Consider the following 20,445-nt stretch of genomic DNA (forward strand, 5'->3'; position numbering starts at 1 on the left):
GGGGCCATATGAAGTACAAATTATTCGTAACTCCCATTATAATGCCTTACTATGGTGGTATCATCTATGAATTAGATAGGTAACAGAGTATATGATAAAATCAAAAAATATATTACTCATTGTAATCTTATTTACTCATTTTTTACATAAGTAAGGATACAATTTATTAACAAGAATTATAGCTTTACTATTGTAGTACTTTGAAGATAATTAACGAACGTTTTTATTGACTTATTATTACCTCATATCTTTCCTTACCTACCAATCAATTTTCTTATGATGTTTCTTATGTTCAAAACTATTTTTCGAACTTTAACGCGGTTTTTTATATTTTAATTTTCTCTCGATATTTTAAATACTACAGACACTCAAGCCACGGCGGACTGAGGTACAGGTCGTCCGAAAAGTCGAAGTTATAGTATTTACCTACATTTTACAATTATGTATAAAACAACACAGTCTGCCCCGTAACAATGAAGGATGCAGTTTTCGAAACGCCAAGAGATAATAATTATCATATAAACCGCTTTAAAATCAGAAAAAATGATTTATTTCGATTGGATAATCAGTACAACACCTATTTGTTGAATGCAATTTATTTGAAATGAAATGATTTATTTGAACCTGTAAAATGTTATACATTATTTAGATTCCGTCAATATTAACTCTACCACCAGTTCGGAAAGCAGTTCTCACCAGAGAAGAACGGGCAAGAAACTCTGGTGTTGCTCATTTCAATCAGTTTAGGGTAAAGACTACAGTATATGTACATGATAAAGTGAGAAAAGAAAAAAAACACAATTGGTTTTTTATTGTTGTTTAGAGCAGTTCATTCATTCATTTAAGAGTAAACACCTACCTAAACATACTCTGGTTGCTACAATCGCAAATTGCAGCAAACGAACATCTAGCAACACTACACCAATGCACCCCAAGGGAGATAGGGGGCAGGGGTGGTAAAGACAATGTGGAACTAGCTGTTGTAATCAGGTTAGCGAACAATTTGCCTCTCTGGCCATGCGTGATATATGGCAATGTAATCTGCCCCAGCCGTCCGTCTGTGCCGGAATCGATTTTTCAACTTAACTCACGTTGGATTGTTTCGCTGTTCCGTTTTGCTAGTTGCTGTTTTTGGTTTGTGTGGATTGGTTTAGCTTAGTGGTAAAGTAACGTGTTTATAAGTGCTATGTTCGCCTACGTGGTGATTTTTTATTTTAATGAAATTAAAGTCATTAATGCTTTGGGTGATTTTGTTCTTCTTGATAAATTGAATCCGCTATATCAATTCTATGATTTGATAATATTTTTGCTTGTATTTGTTAAGTATTATTAAACCTATGCGTACGTTGTTTAACAACTAATTGTTGTTATTTCAGAGATCATCTGATGGTCGTGGGACATAGCAAGAAGTAATATGTATTAAAAAAGATGAGGTCATTTATATGGGCTGTTATTTATGTAAAATTATAAACATCATATTTTTGTAAGACTGCCTCGATGGCGTAGTTGTACAGCATGCGCGGTACGGCAGCGCTCTGAGGTCCTGGGTTCGAATCCCGTGTCGGGCAAAGTGATATTTGGGTTTTTCTGCTCTATCGGCCTGGAGCTTGGAATTTGTGTCCGATATAGCGATTGCCTCGCTTGCTATCACATCATGGGACGGAACACACTTGGCGACAATTGCGTGCCCTGATTGCGGCTCTGCATACCTCTTCGGGGATAAATGCGTAAAGTGTCTATATTTCATATGGGCATGATAAAGTGACTTGATAGTAAGTGGAGTATTATCCAAATAGAGAATCGATTGACGGCAGACGGTTATGCCTTGCCAATTTACATAATGCCGGCCTGTTTGAACCTGGATATATAAACTGATCCCAGAATGGGACCTACTTACGTGGACCACTGGTTAAACACCTTATACACTTTGATCGCTATCTGGGCGGATACAAATATACGACCCACAGATTATTTATATACATCTGGTTGTACGAGCCATGAGAACCCTTCTAAATAAAAGCAATGTCACAGTTCATTAGAATCGCAAGTCTGCAACAAATCCGCCGATTGAGACGTCGCTGCGACCAATCGCGTGCGCGTGCGACGCGCGTGCCGCCCGTCTGCAACCGACGGCACGTCGTTCATTACTGTGTAACGAGGTTTAATGTTGTCTGCGAATATTATCTATGACTAATTAAATGCGTAATTGAGTTGTAAAAAAATGCTAAGAAATAAGATAAATAAATAAAAATATAAATCAGTCCAGGTTTATAGCGTAAATGTTATAATTTTGTATTGCTGAAAATAGATATTTTAAAGTCATATAAAAAATAGAAATATAATTAATATTTGAAGATACAATTTTCTATATTGCGACAGAGCTGATAGAGAGACCATTTTGTCTATAATATCTAGTCTATAAGACATGAATGGCTAACAACAGAGACTTTTTCACAAACAACCCAAATAGAACAGCTTTGTTTCATTCATATTTTTTTAATATTTGGGTTACGTCCTTGTACTCTTCATTAATAGATTAGATCATTATGGTGACTATTTTTTTTACTATTAAAAAAAATAGTCAACATTATTTTTTTTCCAAAATATAGATCATACAGTTTCACTACAATTTTATTATAATATCCTCCATTAATATTTATTTTAATCCACTCCCTATAAGCTTTTTACCGCGTAATTTTTTCACTAATGTCAAAAATTCTCACATAAAAAGCCAACATTCGAATCACAATAGTTTTATTATTCGTATGAAATATTACATTATGTCGGCACGCGACTTTTAATGGGTTAATACGTGTATTAACTGACAAAAGATATAAAAAACCCTCACAATGCGAGTGGGTGACACTGATATCATAATCAAAATATGAAATGATATTTCGGGGGTCGAATGTACCCTTGAGAGGGATTTGTACCGTGTTTGTTTGTTTTAATGATATTGATAGTTTATTTAATTTGGTATAAAAGGATTTTTATTAAAATTAAATGTTATTATTGCAGAAGGGTTAGATATATGACATAATTATGATGTTTTGTAGTTTTATTTACAAAAATTAAACAAAAAATATTTAATGATTTTGATGTTAGAAATAAAACTATTTACGAATTTTATCCCGGTTATTTTTGTTATTATTTTATCCCGACATTTCGAAAACTTCGCAGCCTTCATGGTCATGTTGCCCCTAAAAAATATTTGGGCACTATATTTTTACTTTATCAAAGAATAAACCCTAGCAGTAGGCGATTTTTCTTTCAATTGAAGCACGCTATAAAGCTTCAACAAATCGAATGTAGATTGGAATAAAAAAAAAATATTTTATTAAAAAAAAAAGTCGGTGCAGCGTCCATTGTGCGGCCAAGTCAGCACCAGAAGCCACTTCTCTGTTCGCACGCCGAAATAAAAATTCTATAAAAAAAACCCACACGTGCCGACGCATTATTCGATAACCGTCGGGGGCGTATTAGACCATTGGGGACAACCCTAATCTTGCTCTTTTCAACAAACACCGAAGACGACTGTACATTCTACAAAATAGAGTCCAATATCCAAAATCCGTGTCGATAATAGGGTTAACTAACGCCATAAACGAAATTAAGTCGTAAGAACGTTTATTAGAGTTGATAATTCCTTGCATATTTAAAGCGATGGTTGTCAAATTCTGTATTTATCGGTGGGAAAGGCCGCGTGTCAGATCTAACACTAGTTTTAATATTTTCGGTCGCGTGTCCGCCACGCGTGCTGCTTTGGTAAAAAACTGGACGAATGTAATTCGCGTTTTATTGTCGCATTCTTCTCGTTAAATGTTATGTAGATTTTGCGCGATTCGTGCGGTTACTGGTTGTAAATTGACTGGTTTCCAAAGGAATTGTTCGGTTGACAATGTGGTTTAAATTCTGTAATTGTGGCTTAACTGTAATTGCTGTCTATTCAATGCATAGTTAAAATTTAATTAGAATTTTTCTTGATTCATTGATTGTAATTGTAAATACATTTGGTATTTTATGCTGTTTATTACATAATAATAATTGCATTTGAAGTAAATAAAATGTATTACATAATTTTGTTTTATTTTACAATATAATAGTACGTATAATAACAACATTTTGAAGAGGAATATAAATATATCGAAGCTTGAAGAACGATCATGTCTTAGCGATAATCAGTTGAGTAAAGCGATTTGAATTTTTTATTTGAGTAATAAAATTAATAATAATTGAATTATTATATTAAAAAAAATCTAATATTATAAAAAATGTTTTTGAGATACGAACCCTAACTCAAACAAAATAGAAAAGTCTGTCAATTCTAAATATGTACATAGCTCATTTTCGGTATCTATATTTGTCGTTAAAATGATTCCCTTTCAAGCATCTATATGAAGAAAAGTATTCGAAATTACTTTTCTCGCATATTCATTGCTCGCACGAAAGGTTTAGAGATGATAGGCAAGTGCCGCCATCTGTTGACATTTTTAACAAATTATACCTATGCGGCTTGTTAGTAATAAATTTTAAAATATAAAGAATTTATAACAGTAATTCATTTATTTAATAGCACTTAATAGTTATGTAAAGGCGTACTTAATGCCGAAGCCAGCCATTCTTTACCAGTCAACCTGAAATAGTGCTGACACAAAAATACTAGGTGCACGCAACTTATTTTTAACATACCTATAATTCCTGAGATTTGTGCGTTCAAATAAACAAACAAAAACAAATACTTCACCTTTATATAATATTATAGATTTCGGGATAAAAATCCCGCTATATTTTTTCCCGGGATAGAAAGTAGCCTATGTCCTTACCAGGCTCTCTATCTCCATACCAAATTTTATCGAAATCCGTTGGGTAGGTTTTGGGTTTATCGCGTTCAGTCAGGCATACAGATGTGGCTGGGGTCTTTTTTATATAATAATAATATCAGCCCTGTATTATATACTGTGCCACTGTTGGGCACAGGCCTCCTCTACTACTGAGAGGAATTAGGCCTTAGTCTACTGGATTGGTAGACTTCACATATCTTTGAAATTCCTATAGAGAACCTCACAGGTTTCCTCACAATGTTTTCCTTTACCGTTAAAGCAAGCGATAATTCAGAAAGAAAACACATACTTAAGTAATTTTAGAAAATTCAGAGTAGTGCGTCCTTGAGTTTCGAACCTGCGGACATTCGTCTCGGCAGTCTGTTCCATAAGCAACAAAGCTGGCCGCATTTATAATATATATTTTTTTGATTTTTTTAAGAGGAATAATTCCGTAACAGATGATTCTTGCATAACTTTAACCGTTTACGCTGTGCAAGTAACGGAAGCTTGATGATATATAGCCTATAGCTCTCCACAAACAAAGGGCTATCCAACGCAAAAAGAATTTTTCAGTTTGGACCGGTAGTTCCTGAGATTAACCATTACTGCTCCGCTCCTATTGGTCATAGCGTGATTATGTATAGCATATAGTCTTCCACGAACAAAGTGCTACCCAATACTAAAAGATTTTTTTCAATTCGAACCAGTAAGTAGTTCCTGAGATTAGCGTGTTCAAACAAACAAACACTGCAGCTTTATATAATAATATAGATTAAATAGGTAATATCTGTAATAGTAAAGTTAATTTTAAACCAAAAATACAATTATTTCTCGCAGTAAGAAAGCCGCCTATTTTATACATCTGCCAATCAACGCCATCTATCGGTATATGAAGTAACACCACCCCCATCTTAAGGGCGTATTTCCGTCCACGTGCCGAACAATACGATACAGCTGCGATACCAAGTAGTATAATAGACGATGACATTGCTTCGTCATAATGCTAGATTATTAACGATGGCGCAGGAAATTGGCCTTTTTATCGCGAATATGAAAGGCCATAATAAAATGGGCAAAATAGGAGGGTAGTTGGATAAGTTTGTTTTAATAAGGACTTACATTAGAAACGGTTTTTGGGTTTTTGGTAAGGAACGAAGGTAGTCCGAAAGTCGTAGGTATAAATAAAATTATTGAGTGAGATTAAAAATACTGCTTTAATACAAGAGCTTCAAATGTTGCAAATGTCAGGAATATATCGAAAACTCCGTAAAATTTTTATGTTGATGATATGAAAAAAGCTGCAAGTTTTTAATAAGTAGACGTTAAGAAAAATACCTTTACGCGCGTATATACTCACACCTTTATCCCCGAAAGGGTAGGCAGAGACGCATCTGGTCACTTTTCGTCATACACATTCCATCGAATAATATAAGTAGCGAGCCTATTACCATATCGGACAAAAATTCCAGATTCCCCGGGGTCTGCTAGTACAAAATCTCAATATCGCCCGACCCGGGGATAGAACCGGAGACCTCAGCACTGCAGTCGCACTGTGTTACAAATACACCACAGAGGCATTTTACGATTGAATATTTGAGTAACGGGATAATTTAAAGAAAAACAAACAATTATACAGCATGCTGATAAAATATAATAATCAAAACATGACATTGAGGTAAGGTTTACTTAACATTAAAAACAATTACTTCATTAACACGAGATGACATCTTCAATCGGAATCACTGAGTGGTATACTCTCCTGTAACAACAATAATATAGTAAGTCTTCTTATACAAAAAAAGAGTTAGGAATTTAGATGATCAACACTTAAGAATAGTGTCTAATCGACTACAAAGAGAAAGTTCTTGGTTTGATACAAAAAAGGAGGTTCTCGGTTTGACACGTAAATACCCATTTTCATACACAAGAGAAAAGAATAACGTATGAATGGTCAATAAATCAATTTTTAATCTTATATGTAAAAATGTATTTTATTATTTATTGGTCAGTGAATTGAATAACCTTCTCCATTGTGGACAAAACCTCTAAATAAATATTAGAAATAATATATATTTTTTTAAAATTATCATGCTTTAAAAAATCATCCACATGATCGACTACCTAGGCCAGTAAGCTGTAAACAAATCCATATAAATAAAATCATCTTACTTCAAATTTTCCAATGAATATATCGGAATCGTCAGACGCAGGCGGTCGGTCGACGTCGTCTACTGCAGTTATTTGAGGTCCTACAATGATGAGCTTTGTAAAAGGAGGATTTAGCATGTGATATTTAGAAATTTATTTACGGTGAAGATCACTATAAAATCACCCACTTGCACGTTTGATAACCTATAGCGAAAAATCACTATGATGGCTTCATAAAAAAGGATGTAAAGAAAATAGTGTAGTTTTGCAGGAGCGAAATATTTATCACACTAAATAACTTTCCCACGAGGGCGGAGCCACGTGTAGGTAAAAGCTATATGTTATTTTGGATAAGTTCATTGGATGGATATTTCTTTAAGCTATTCAACGTCATAAAAATCAAGATATTGTTTTTTTTAGATACCGCTTTTGAGCTTAGTACGGCAGTATAGTAGGTAGTCGGTATAATCATACCAAGTGGCAGACATTCCATCGGTTCAAACAGATCTATGGAGATGAGATCCAAGGGCGGCGACGGGGCTGGCGGCGGCAAAGTGCACGTCGAGGATATTCTAGATCCTGGAATTGATTACTTTCGTTATAGCTGGATCGCGTTTGAAACATCGAATTGTATTCTAAAACTCAAATTGCCGATGTGGCCCAGAAAGCCGCTCAGCTTAAATGGAACTGAGCTGATCAAATTGCCTGAGGAATTCTAGCCAGGATTGCCACTTGGTGAAGCCTTGACTGATTGTATGCGTTATGGTAGACCAAAGAAATGGCGGGACAAACTGGACTTATTTAATAGCAACTGGTTCACTTTATCGCAGGAACGCGATTCATAGAAGGATGCTGGGGAAGCTTTTGCCCAACATTAGGACATTATAGACTAATACAATACAATAAACAATACAATTGTTGGATATTTTATACGCTCCAAGTTACATCGCTACTCTTAATTAACAAATGTTGCCAGCAATGTGACTATCAATATTTATTGAAACTTACAACGTGATAATACTTTGATTTTGTAACTAGGGGAAAGGTTACCCAGAAATTAAAACCTAAAATACCTTGTATGCGTTAGAGAAACCAGTAATAAGGTCTCTTTTTAGTCTCTACATAAGAAGGTTCAAGGTTATTACATCTACCCATTTCAGGTGAATTGGATAATACAGCGAACTATTTATCAGCTTAACTGCAGATTCGAGAATGATTCAAGCACTTTTGACGTGGTTGGTGATATTAATAATGAAATTACTCGTTTTCAGCGCGCCATCTTCGAAGTTAGAGTTGGTGTTCATTACGCGAAGATCTGCATGAGATAACACATCGGGGCAGTCGCGGCCCTCTTCCTTCACCACGCAAGAATCAGCCAGAACAGCACCTACTGCATATGCGAGAAGAAAAGCTTTAAATAAGTTTTATATTCAATGAATGTATTGATATGAAAATTAAATTTTAATTTGATTAGAAAAAAAATATAAGTAGCTCATTTGACGAGTCATTGACAATTATTTGGCTAATTGTTAAATTAAGTGTGAGGGCTACTTGCGTGTCTACTTACCCCGTCCAGGTACTATTAACACGGACTAATATTAACACAATGTACTGTAACTATCAATTATCTGTGCTCAATGTTTTCTTAACGGATAATTGTGTGACCTTTATTCCTTACATTACCCCTCCTCCAAAATTGAGCATACGAATCACCAATCTAGATTACTTCCCAAAAATCCCACTCCATATATTCCTATCAGCAGTATCCTCACCATCAGCAGTAAGCGTGGTGTGGTACGCGTGGTGCGGCTCCTCGACTGCGAGGTGCAGCCGACCACCGGGCTTGATCCGCGGCACCACCGTCGCCACCACCGGTACGCGGATCTGCACAGCCTGGTCCAACTTCACACCGGGCTCAAGTTTACTAATCTTCAACGTTGGAAGCATTCAGATATTTTAGTTATAATTGTGTAGATTTAAAAATGTAGGTAATTAAAGTAGGTTAGTAATTAAGTATACAAACATACTCAGGCCTTTTATTCCAATGGGATAGGCAGAGGCAAAACTATTACTCCTTCTATCCGCCGTGTGTGGCACAAATTCCAGACTCCGAGCTGAGTAGAAAAACCCAATATCAGTTTACCTGACCCGGGGATCGAACCCGAGACATCAGCACTGCTGTAGTGAAACTACGCCACTGAGGTATGATTTGTCTAACGTGACAGAGCTAATAAATAAAAAACAATTACGTCAGTTGTATTCAATACTAGCCTTTCCTCATAGTTTGCCTTTATTGAAAGTTTTCCGAGAATAATTTTATTTTGGGACGTTCGTTTTCGGGTTAAAAGTCTATACCAAAGAAATCATGTTCATGGTACCGATTCTTCGAGAAAAAAGAGCAGAAATAAGTATAAAACGTTCTTGTTACAATAATCACATATGATTAACTTATGAAAACAATTAAAGTTAGGAGTTTGGGTACCCAAGTTCTTACTTAAGGAAATATTTTTTATGAGGTGTACATATAGGCTTTTATAGAAGGACTTCCTCGTGAGCTAAGACGCGAGCAAACCAATTGCTAAACTCATCACCTGAGAATCATCATCGCCATCCTTCATCACAATCTTGCCCCCGACCCTCAGATCCTCAGCAGTAGCCGGCACCAGCATCTATTTCATTAACAATATCGTTGAGTACGCGTATTGTCTCGCTTTGACTAATTACAACTAATTAATCAGAGCGGCAATTCAATTCTGCTTCATGTGTATATGTGATATGTGAAGTAACGCGTTTAATTAATGTAATAGGTATGGATACATTTAGCTTTGTATTTAGATTTTAGGAAAATAAATCATGATCTGTATGCCTATGAGCTTTGACCCGACCGTGTATAACTACGGCTTCAAAAACACATCACACCTTTATTCTCGATATGGTAGGCAGAGGTGGAACTAGTGCACCCACTTTTCGCCAAGTATTTCCATCTCGTGATATGATATGGACCTATCGCTACAACGGGCACAAATTCCCGTTTCTTGATAATGAGCAGAATAACCAAATATCCCTGCCCATCCTGGGATTTACAGCAGAGCAGAGAAGAAACAGAGACTTCAAAGTGTAAATACAGTGCACATAATACAACTACGCCACATAGGTAAGTACTCAACGTGTCAAAAATCTGCTACGTGTGAACCGCTGGGCAGTCCTCACCGTGTGAAAATTCTACTATGTTTGTGTGAGCCGCAAATGTTTGCATCTGATTTAGATGTCTATTTGGCGATGTCTTTATTTTCAAAACAAGGCTCAAAAAGTTATGATAAATCACCATAATAGAATGAGTTCATCTCGAAAAAGGTGAAGATATTAAGTGCCAATTGCAATTGTTCTGAGCCTGGAATATGTTCCCGATGTGATAAGCTAATATAAATGATGATACAAAGCTATGACGTGATGGAAAATTTAAGCAAAGTGCACCCAATATTAAACGAAGTGGGTTCCAATAGAATGTCGACTGACGAGACATGATTACTCTTCGGCAGTCGACACAATTATGCTAGCCTACTGGAACCTGATACACAGACCGATCCCGAAACGCGAAATATTTACGTGAGCCACTATGGCGGGCTAAAATGAATAAAGCAGTTATTCTGCTAATTCCTGTAGGGTTAAAATCATTAGTTTAGATTAACCTGTACATACCTGCTTTCCTCCAGGCAGATTGGTATTAATAACCTTCACCAGCACAGGAGCTCCATTGTCAGGCTTGAGTAACGCAAATGGAGTTTGCTTCGTGGCCAAAGCGACGCCCATGTGATAAGTCTTTATGGGGTCCACAATGACCCCATTCCCCATGGAGCCCCAAGACTCGTTCCAAATGTCCCCCTGTTCGTACGTTTTGGATACGTCCCAGTTCGATTTGATAGCCCAGTCTGAGCTGTCTACGGAAGGGAGGTATGGACCCACGGAGGAGGTCACCTCGCAGTGGTCTGATGGCGGGCTGAAATGGTTAAAAATCAAAATCAAAGACATGGTCTTAGACTAAAAGGGATTTTATTAACTACAGAACGAGCTAGCCACTCGCCTGATGGAAGTCCAATCTAAAAACAATACTTACCACCATGTAAAATTTAACTTTATGTCATTTCGTGGCACTCCTTTGCAGTGTACACTTAGATAATGTCGTTAAGTTTTAAAATGCCGAGTAATTACTCTGGATACCAATATCATTCAAACCGGAATATGATTTTTAAAGATCTACAAACTTTACTTCTTTATATTACTAGTTTGGATTTATCCAATTATAACATATATGTCTGTGATAGTGAGCCAGCTATATCAAGAAGTCCAATAAACCAGAGCATACCATACTTCAAGACATACCGAGCGGAATCCGGCTGCGGGTCGGCGGGGCGAGAGACGCGCGGATACCGAGCCCGCACTGTGGCGGAGCTCTCGTCTGGATGCGCCTGTTCGATGTGTGGCATCTCAGAATATGTGGCATACTATACGAATCTTGTTTGGGATTGGATTTTATTCAATTTATTTACGATGAGAGTCATGGTTGCCGCTTAGATTGCTTTTGAGGAGGTGCATTTGCAACTACTCAGTATACTTACTACGCAATGTCGTTAAGTTTCATTGATTTTTTTCTTATTGTGTAATAAAGTATCCCTTTGTTTTGTATTTGTAAAAAACAATTGTAAGAACATAAAATTCGATATAAACTACATCGTCTAGTAAGGTTTAATTGCTTTTTTTGGCAGAAATAAAATAACATTTCGTTTTATTTTTGAGAAAAAAAAAATGGTTCGAACAAATATTTCTACAGGCGATGTGAAATTTTAAATTTATTCAGCTAATTATGTTAATGATTGTACAATAACAACGAGGTATACTGTGTAAAAATTAAAAATATTTTTGAAAATTATAATTAACTAAAATTTTAAACTTAACTAAAGGAGAGACATAACATCTAAGCTACATTATCGAGCCTGCTAAGAAAATATACCTTATTTTTATGGCACACAAGGTTCGACTGCTGGTTGAAGCCCTTCAAGCAGATGTTGCAGCGGTACGGACGCTCGTTCGTGTGCGTGAACAGATGATTACGTAAGTTTCCTACAAACATACAATTGAAATACAAACTATTTTGCGGATTTTATCGCGGTTTTATATTCTAATTTTTTTCCGATGTTTTGAAGATTGCACCCTTCGCGATCTGGGATATATTCAAAGCTCCTTTACTCTTGAAAAAGATAAAAGTAGAATACTTAAAGATAAAAGTTTCGTCGAAATATTCGCGGAGGAAAATCCATACGAAACTAAAAAGATTTACGTTTATTTTTAAATGACACACACACACTCATGGCTTTCATGCCCGAAGGGGTAAGCAGAGGCAACTGTTGCAACCTACTTTTCGCCTTGCGTATTCCGTCCCATAATGTGGTAGGGAGCGAGCCTATAGCCATATCGGGCACTAATTCTAGACTCTGAGTTGACACTGAGTAGAAAAACCGAATATCACTTTGCCCGACCCGGGGATCGAACCCGAGACTTCAGCACTACAGTCGTACCTTATTCTCAAGTTATTTAATTACACTACGGTTGATAACAAACATTACTTTAATATATTAAAGAAGCACGAAAACAACATTTTAAAATGAAACAAGAGATTTAAAAATAAAAAAAAAGCTTAATGAGATGGAATCAATTAATGTAAAGGAATAATGAGCAAGGATAGGAAGCGGGTAACCTTTCTGGTGGAATCCCTTGGGGCAGATGTGACAGCGGTAAGGTTTCTCGTTGGAGTGGGTCTTGCGGTGCGAGATCAGAGTCGATACTCGGTTGAACGTTTTGTTGCAAACCTGATAAATAGGTGGAACGTTTATAATTCGCATCTTTAGAACTAAGGTGACCTAACTCAACAAAAGATGATTTGTGGGAAACGAATAAAAAAGATTTGAAAACAATTTAGAAGGTAGTGAATTGGGCGGTCATTGAAAGTGGGAATCTCTGTTTCTGTTCTGTAATTTTGTCTTTTTAATATCATAGGATTACAGAGCATGCTTTGGAAGGTCGTTATTTAACAAAATCAGGAAATATATAACTGTTGAGTTAGGTCACTAACTAAGGGTGTGAATTATCTTCGTATGTTGTATTATGTGATACACCTCTTTTTGCGTCGAAGGTTTGCGTCAGTACCACGAACTTAATTGTTCAATGAACAATTATACTGCCGTGCTAAGCTCAAAAGCGGTATCTCAAAAAAAATCAAAATCTTGATTTTTATGTCGTCAGATAGCTTAAAGAAACACCCATCCAATGAACATACCTAAATAACCGTATCATGTTTAGAACTTGTTAAAAAAAAAACCTTAAAAGAGTTTCTCTATCTCTGTTTTACATATAAAACTATATTCACAAAACTTCGATTATCTCGAAATAAGGTTTCCTTGACATACCGCTTTTGCGCTTAGCACTGCAGTATAGGACTTATGTTTCGTATAAAATACTAAACTTTACAAATAAATTTGATTTTGATATGGCTGGTGAGTGTGGTTGTAATATATAGAGAAATATTTACAACTCTAGAGTCATCTAAGCAGGTAGATGCATAAGACTATCCTAGAAGAATCAAACCACAGTACCTCGCAAGCGTACGGTCTCTCGACGGAGTGTATGGCGCGATGCTGGCTCAGGGTCGAGAGCTGGCGGAAACTCTTCCCGCAAGCGGCGCAATGGAAGTTGCGCTCGTCGGTATGCGTGGGCAGGTGACGCATCAATGTATACTGATGCTGGAACTCACGGCTACCTAGATATGGGTTTTGTGAAATCTTATTAAGCTAACAATATTCATAGAAAGTAGAAAAAAATGGGGCTAAAATTATATAGACTAGGAGAGAGACTTAATTTTCGGAGAAAAAAAATAATCTTCTCATATTATAAAGTGATATATCATGAACAGATAAAAATAAAAGTCAAGGCCCCTGTTTCACAGCTTCTCAGTATTTTTTTATGGGCAAGGCAAAGTATCCCCAGTGAACCTAATGGTAAGTGGAGTGAGATCTAATGAAATGTCGATTGATGAGATATGATAACTCCTCAACAGTCGACACAATTATGCCGGCCTTTTGAAACCGGATATACACAGGTTAATACGGAACGCGACATAGTTCCGTTGGCCACTATGGCGGGTTTAAACACCTTTTGTACAGTGGTCGCTATCTGTGAGGATATAAAGATATCCTACCACCAGAAAATTCAATGAAAATTTCTTACATATTCCGCATTCCCACAATTTGACACTTCTTCCATGTCTCTTGATATATTTCACGTAATGGACCCTGGAACGTGGGTCTGTTTTGTCCACTTTGCATGCACCGTTGCTTTTGGGCCGATCTAGAGCTGTGACAACGACAGTAATATGTAATATATTACGATCAATGAAATAACTGCTTAACAACAAAGAATGGGTGATAGAATATTAAAAAAAATGGCACCATAACTAATATTATCCATTTCATATAACATATTGCAACCAAAACATTGTTAGGCACCATAACTAATGTTATCCATTTCATATAACATATTGCAACCAAAACATTGTTAATATTGTATCATTGATTTGGGTAAGTATTTACAGGTCTTTGGGTAAGTATTTACTTTGCTTTTGGATACCAATCTTTAGGTATATGAAAAAATCTTATGTAATGAGAAGCAAATCTAGACTTTTGCTTCCCAAATGCTTGCTACAGCTTATAAGAGGGTAATAAACAAAACTACGATTACACAAAAGAAGAAATGATACTGACCGTTTCCCGTGGATGTAGATGAAACCAATTGCGAATCAACATAAGGTTTTGTTTCAAATGTGATTCCGTTCCGATTGGGCGGATGGTAAGCTGATGTGGACGTGTCCGCCTCCTGGAAATTATTATTATCATCAAAGCAAGCCAAAACTGTAAAGCAACTACATACCACTATTTATACATTTTTTATCTACTGTATGATTAATTCTATTTGTAATCCGTCAACAATGAACCCACCTTCATCTCACTTTTAAGCTCAGCATCCAGATCCTTGCCGAACGTGGTCTGCCCTGTAGTTCCGAACCCTGGCTCGGAGACCAGGGAGGCGATATTGCCGTCCTCCTCGGTCCAGGCGAACCTGGCCTGCTGCTGCTCCAAACCTTCGGGGAAGAAGCCGTCTCGGAACAACGACCGAGAGACGTCCAGCTAAAGTGGGCAAATTAAAAGGACAGAGATCATGGATGATAGAAGATGCGTCCCCTACTTAGTAATAATGGGTAGGAAACTTGGAGAGTTAATTAAAGTAGCCTATTCGTAAAAACTCATTTCCAAGTTTTGTCGTACATCTTGGTACAATATTATGTTCTTGGATGCTATCAAATCTTACATGCTTAAAATCTAAGGACAAAAAATACCTATCTTAGGTACTGCTAAAGAATTCACCACAAATCATTGCAAAACTTAAAGAGGTAAAATAAAGAGGGTACTCACATCATTTCGTGCCGAAGTCGATAACAGCGGCTCGATGTGAAACCCCAAATCCTTCCTGTCAAACTTGTCACTGAGACACACTTCGCGGATGCTGCAATACACTTTTGTTTAAACAAAACAAACAAATCGACATGGCCACGGAAACTTTTGTTTTCACGCACAAAAATAATCGAACATCGTTTACCTTATTATTTCGTCGCCTGGTCTCATGAAACTATTTTCGGGTATTCCTTTGATATCTTCGTCGGAGAACATCATTTATTTTTCGCAGTATTCAATTATTTTTCGAGTAAAAAGCCGTTAAATTTTATTTTGTTAAAATTTTTTGTTATTTTTGTTTCTATGCCAATCGGTTTCGCAATCACTTTTTAAATGTAGAATTTTTAATTTCTATGCGGCCATGATTTTTTTAAAATACGCAAAGCATGTGACCTCTTTTTTTATAAAACTTATTCTATATTACTTATTTATTACTAATAAGTAAATTTATTACGTATAATTTCAATAATTTCGTTTATTAATTCGTTTAATTCTTATTTATATTGTATCAAACTAGAAACCATCTTGTTTTGCCTCCGAAACATTAATAACATATTTCTACATGGCCATGCTTTCTACAATTAACCTCCTTACTTAAAATATGCCATAAGTACGCCAGTTTACAAAATTCTTTTAGCAAAAATGTTAGTAAATTATAAAATAATATGAATATATTGGAGTGGTTTTTGTAACGTCTAAGTGGTCTGCTCATTTCGTTCCTCAAGCCACTCGAATACTTGCAAGTGTACTCCAGTTGCCCGCTGTCTGAAATGTTGCGAATACAAAGTATTTTTTTTATTTATTTATATAAGTTTATGTCCTTTATTAGGGACAGGATTAGATATGGAGATGTACTTGGATACTTTTATCAATTCTCTAATAATAATTATATTTTGAGTTTTTTTTTAGAATAGAGTTTGTCGCGCATTTTACCTATTTAATTATTTATGGTATTGTGCTATAGATTTAATACTGAAGGTAAGTGACTAATATTTATGGAAAATAATAAAGAATAAAAGTATTTATCTATCTCTATGATACACTATCTCTACATTTATTATTTTAAAATTATAAGATAGTGTTTATAAAAAGAATGTGATGTTTCGTAGTAAAGTTTCAATTACTTAAATACTACAATCGGTAGATATACCTACATACTTAGGATCGGTATGTATATGCCACTTTATTACTTGTAAGGGTGTCTTCACGCTTCGAAGGAAAGGAAACCTATATCACACGGTATGTCTTTGATAGCTGAGCATGTGATTTGATTGAAATACCTCACACATACCTCCATTATTAGTGGGGTAGGCAGATAAAATACTTATCATGGCATATTTATATAAAGAAAGGCGGTACGAAATAAGATATACTCATAAAATAGTAATTGTAGAGTAAAAATAAAATATGATTAATAAAAAACCTCAACTATTTATTAGGAAAGGAATTTAATTTATATGTTTCAAGTACTGCCATCTGTTGGCGAATAGAATAATACATAATGTTTGCTTAGCGTCATCTGTCGGCGAATAGTAATTTGTGAAGAACGATTCGTGAAACATATTTCGTAATAGTGACATCTATCGGTACTATAAAGTACTTGATTAAGAGTTACAACTTTTTACAGACCATACTTGTGTAGTCTGTAACTTGGGTAAAAGTTGATTTAAGTCTTTAATATTATAATAGGTGGCACTGTACTGAACTATTTTTTACATATCGCTATTTCCGTCATGAAAATTGCATTTTATAATAATTAGCTCACTAAAATGCAATGTTCACTATAATTTATCAATTTTGTTAATAAAAATTCTGGCGCTAATTTTATTATTCTTTATGAGAAAATTTTATTAAATGCATACGATTCCACGCAGTTCTAAATAATAATTATTATACGTAGGTAATCAATATTTCTTCATAATAATATTCTCGTGCGATTATTAGTTTGTGAGATAAGTTTTATGTGATTGTTTCTAAATTTTAGTTTAATGCGATAGAGTTGGTCAATATAGGAGTATCCAACATTTACGTCTACCGAGAAACTGCAAGTTCGATTCCTGTCTCACTCAATCAATATTTGTGGGATCCGCAAGCATTCAGGAGTAATGTGGCTTCATATAAGTGAAAAAAACTTCAAAATCGGTTAAAAAATTCCTGAGATGAGTGCGTTGAAACCAACACACAAACTCTTCCGGTTTATATATTAATATACATAAAAAAACTTAGCTCTACCATTATTTTCATAACAAAGGAGGTATAAAATCGGCCTTTGATGGTATCTGAGAGAATCATGGCGTGATTATGTTGTTGTTTTTTTTTATTAAATAAAACAAACTATTATTTTCAAGTTATTTATAAACAAAACTCATACACATAGAGATCTCTCGCATATATGAGATTCCGCCTGGGTAGGTACCACCGCAATGCCTGCCTCCAAGCAGTAGTGTGTAGTCACTATTGTGTTCCGGTTTGAAGAACATTGTAGCCAGTAGGTACCACCGCAATGACTATTTCTGCCGCCAAACCAGTGTAGTCACTGTTATGTTTCAGTTTGAAGGACATTGTAGCCAGTGTAATTACTGGACATAATTACACTTAATATCTCATGTCTCAGGATGGCGAGCGCAGTGGAATACCAAACAATACTTTATAATTCAAGGGATGGTGTTTCTACTGTTTATGGGCAGTCATATCACCATCAGTCGAAAGGACCGCTGACTATCAGGCGAACGGCAAGTCTCATCTCGTCATTCAAACAAAAAAAAAAACATAGGAACGCTCGTGCGTTTGTCCAATATCTAGATTTACTTGTTTGTTGTTCTACCACAATGTTTACGTTATTAAACATACATGTTCTGTATGCATGACACGATGATTTCGCGTTCCTTCACAATCTGCTCGCGATCAGAACTTGTACATCATGAGCGCTGTCATACGAGATCGAGTGGCCGCGCCAAGATTTTAATAAACGAATAGCGTGTTATTATTAAAATGTTGTTGCATTTTTGAAGGGAAGTTATTTGTTATGAAATATTGATAGGTGTTGCCCGCTCGCAATTTTGCTATATCTAAATATATATAACTCAAAGGTGACTGACTGACATAGTGATCTATCAACGCACAGCCCAAACCACTGGACGGATCGGGCTGAAATTTGACATGCAGGTAGATGTTATGATGTGGGCATCCGCTAAGAAAGGATTTTGATTAATTCTACCCCCAAGGGGATAAAATAGGGGATGAAACTTTGTCAATTTTAAACCGATCGGGCTGAGAATTTGCATGCATAAAGCTACTATGACGTAGGCATCCCCTAAGAAAGGATTTTGATAAATTCTACCCCTAAAGGGATAAAATAGGGGATGAAAGTATGTATAAATCTTCTTAAATTTTCGACTGATTGAACTGAAATTAAAGATTTGAGCTACTATGATGAAGACGTTCGCCTAAATAGGATTTTGGTAAATTCAACCCCCGTGGGGATAAAATTAGTTTTAACCTATCAGGACCGGGAAAATATGTAGCAAGACTTTTATCATACAGTGGACTTTTATCCCGGAAAACTCCTTCACGCGGGCGAAGTCGCGAGCAAAAGCTAGTTATACATAAATTGAGCTATGAAGATATATCAAAGCTATTACAAGGCTTGTCTATTTCCAGTAACAATTCTCCCATGAGGCGTTGTAGCGTCGCTTGACAAATCAGGCAGATACACCGTGATGACGTCACGGAACCGTAATGCCTGTGATTGGTTCGCACGTGACAGTCGGTGCCTCTGGTGTAGTGTCGGCAGAAAAAATTGGGCACACGGACTAGGTACTTTGCTTTATGTTTATTAAAATTGTACTGCTCTTTGGTAATTTCTTATTATAAAAGTCTAATGTGAGGAGGTAGAAGCTGTGTAAGAATTTCGTAAAATAACTTAGTTTTATAAGTGTTCGTTATTTGAATATTCATATAAATTTATTTTTGAAAAAAAATTTTTTTATGAATCTCATTTTTCGAAAAGGTGAATAAATTTTTTATATGGTATGATTTTACACACCCGCATTTCATACATCTGGACAAAAATACACTTATTGACAACAATCTGTTATTGTATTTCCAATATACATAGTTGTACTTTCTATATTGTACAATTCATAAAATTTTATAAACACTTAATCACTCATTTTATATTATTAAATATAGATCTTACAACCCATAGAACTATGTTTCAAATTTTAAAAACCTGATCGATCAACCAAATAGGGCTAAAAATATAATAAAGTCAGTTCATGCCCAAACTTTTTGTCCGACAGTGTATAACCACGGGAACGAGAAAGCGTCACATTCCATTATACGCGACTGACAATAATTCCACATTTCACACGCAGCAAATAATTCCGTGGTTCTGTCCCCGCCTGTCATGTTTGGACGATGTTATGCAATAAAGGATATTTAATAAGAAGATATGTATAATTATGAGATATAAGTCTTATTTCGAAATAACCTGTTTTTATCTTAGTTGATCAAGGAAAAAAAATATTATAAAGCGTCTAAAATGATCTCAATGAAAAATGATTTTTCAAGGCACAATATTAAAGGATCGCAATCTCAATCCTCAATCCGATTCCAGAAGAAACCAATACTTATAAATAATTCATTTGTAAGTAGGTCAAAAAAGCCTTGATCTGATTGGTCTATTTTTGTGATAGATCGAAAGAAGCGATCGGGATCGTTTATTGCAAATGGCGGTTAGTTTTTCGTGCGGTGCGTCTTAGGTGTCGGAATTTTATAGCTCATCTTCTGCACATTCAATAAACAAACTCGAGTCTAAAAAAAAATCGAGTTTATAACAGAATCATTTATCATAGTTCATTATATTTTTAAATGCAATTAATATTTTTATTCGTTCTTTTACTCTGCATATTTGC

The 20,445-nt window shown here is 35.7% G+C and overlaps 1 protein-coding gene and 1 long non-coding RNA gene across 4 annotated transcripts; one reads left to right on the forward strand and one right to left on the reverse strand.

Annotated features, from left to right (window-relative positions):
* Positions 1–6,451: 6,451 nt before the first annotated feature.
* On the reverse strand, positions 6,452–15,921 carry LOC115445749. 3 transcript variants are annotated; one of them, XM_030172274.2, is made up of 16 exons: positions 15,675–15,921; positions 15,491–15,581; positions 15,017–15,205; positions 14,783–14,894; positions 14,250–14,375; positions 13,619–13,782; positions 12,724–12,835; positions 11,980–12,089; positions 11,352–11,437; positions 10,671–10,968; positions 9,563–9,640; positions 8,744–8,900; positions 8,233–8,361; positions 7,446–7,550; positions 6,993–7,072; positions 6,452–6,582 (listed from the first exon to the last, which is right to left on the reverse strand). In XM_030172274.2, the coding sequence occupies exons 1-16, from the start codon at positions 15,746–15,748 to the stop codon at positions 6,553–6,555; spliced, it is 1,941 nt and encodes a 646-aa protein (XP_030028134.1). In that variant the 5' UTR covers positions 15,749–15,921; the 3' UTR covers positions 6,452–6,552. The 3 variants fall into 3 exon arrangements, with proteins under 3 accessions (XP_030028134.1, XP_030028214.1, XP_030028046.1); XM_030172354.2 differs by lacking the exon at positions 7,446–7,550 and having other exon boundaries at positions 15,675–15,920; XM_030172186.2 differs by lacking the exons at positions 6,452–6,582; positions 6,993–7,072 and having other exon boundaries at positions 7,088–7,550.
* Positions 15,922–15,963: 42 nt separating this feature from the next.
* LOC115445413 lies at positions 15,964–20,046 on the forward strand. Its single transcript, XR_003938824.1, has 3 exons — positions 15,964–16,173; positions 19,190–19,345; positions 19,831–20,046. It is a non-coding gene; the product is annotated as an uncharacterized LOC115445413 (long non-coding RNA).
* Positions 20,047–20,445: the final 399 nt, after the last annotated feature.

The sequence above is a fragment of the Manduca sexta genome, chromosome 7 (genome assembly GCF_014839805.1).
Source record: "Manduca sexta isolate Smith_Timp_Sample1 chromosome 7, JHU_Msex_v1.0, whole genome shotgun sequence".
NCBI classification, from domain to species: domain Eukaryota; kingdom Metazoa; phylum Arthropoda; class Insecta; order Lepidoptera; family Sphingidae; genus Manduca; species Manduca sexta.

Coding starts and splice junctions, on each gene's coding strand:
- LOC115445749 (XM_030172186.2), bottom strand. CDS start 15,748: ATGATGTTCTCCGACGAAGATATCAAAGGAATACCCGAAAATAGTTTC. Junction 15,206..15,490: donor CGACTTCGGCACGAAATGAT/GTGAGTACCCTC, acceptor TGCCCACTTTAG/CTGGACGTCTCTCGGTCGTT. Junction 7,551..8,232: donor AGATGGCGCGCTGAAAACGA/GTAATTTCATTA, acceptor AATCAATTCCAG/GATCTAGAATATCCTCGACG.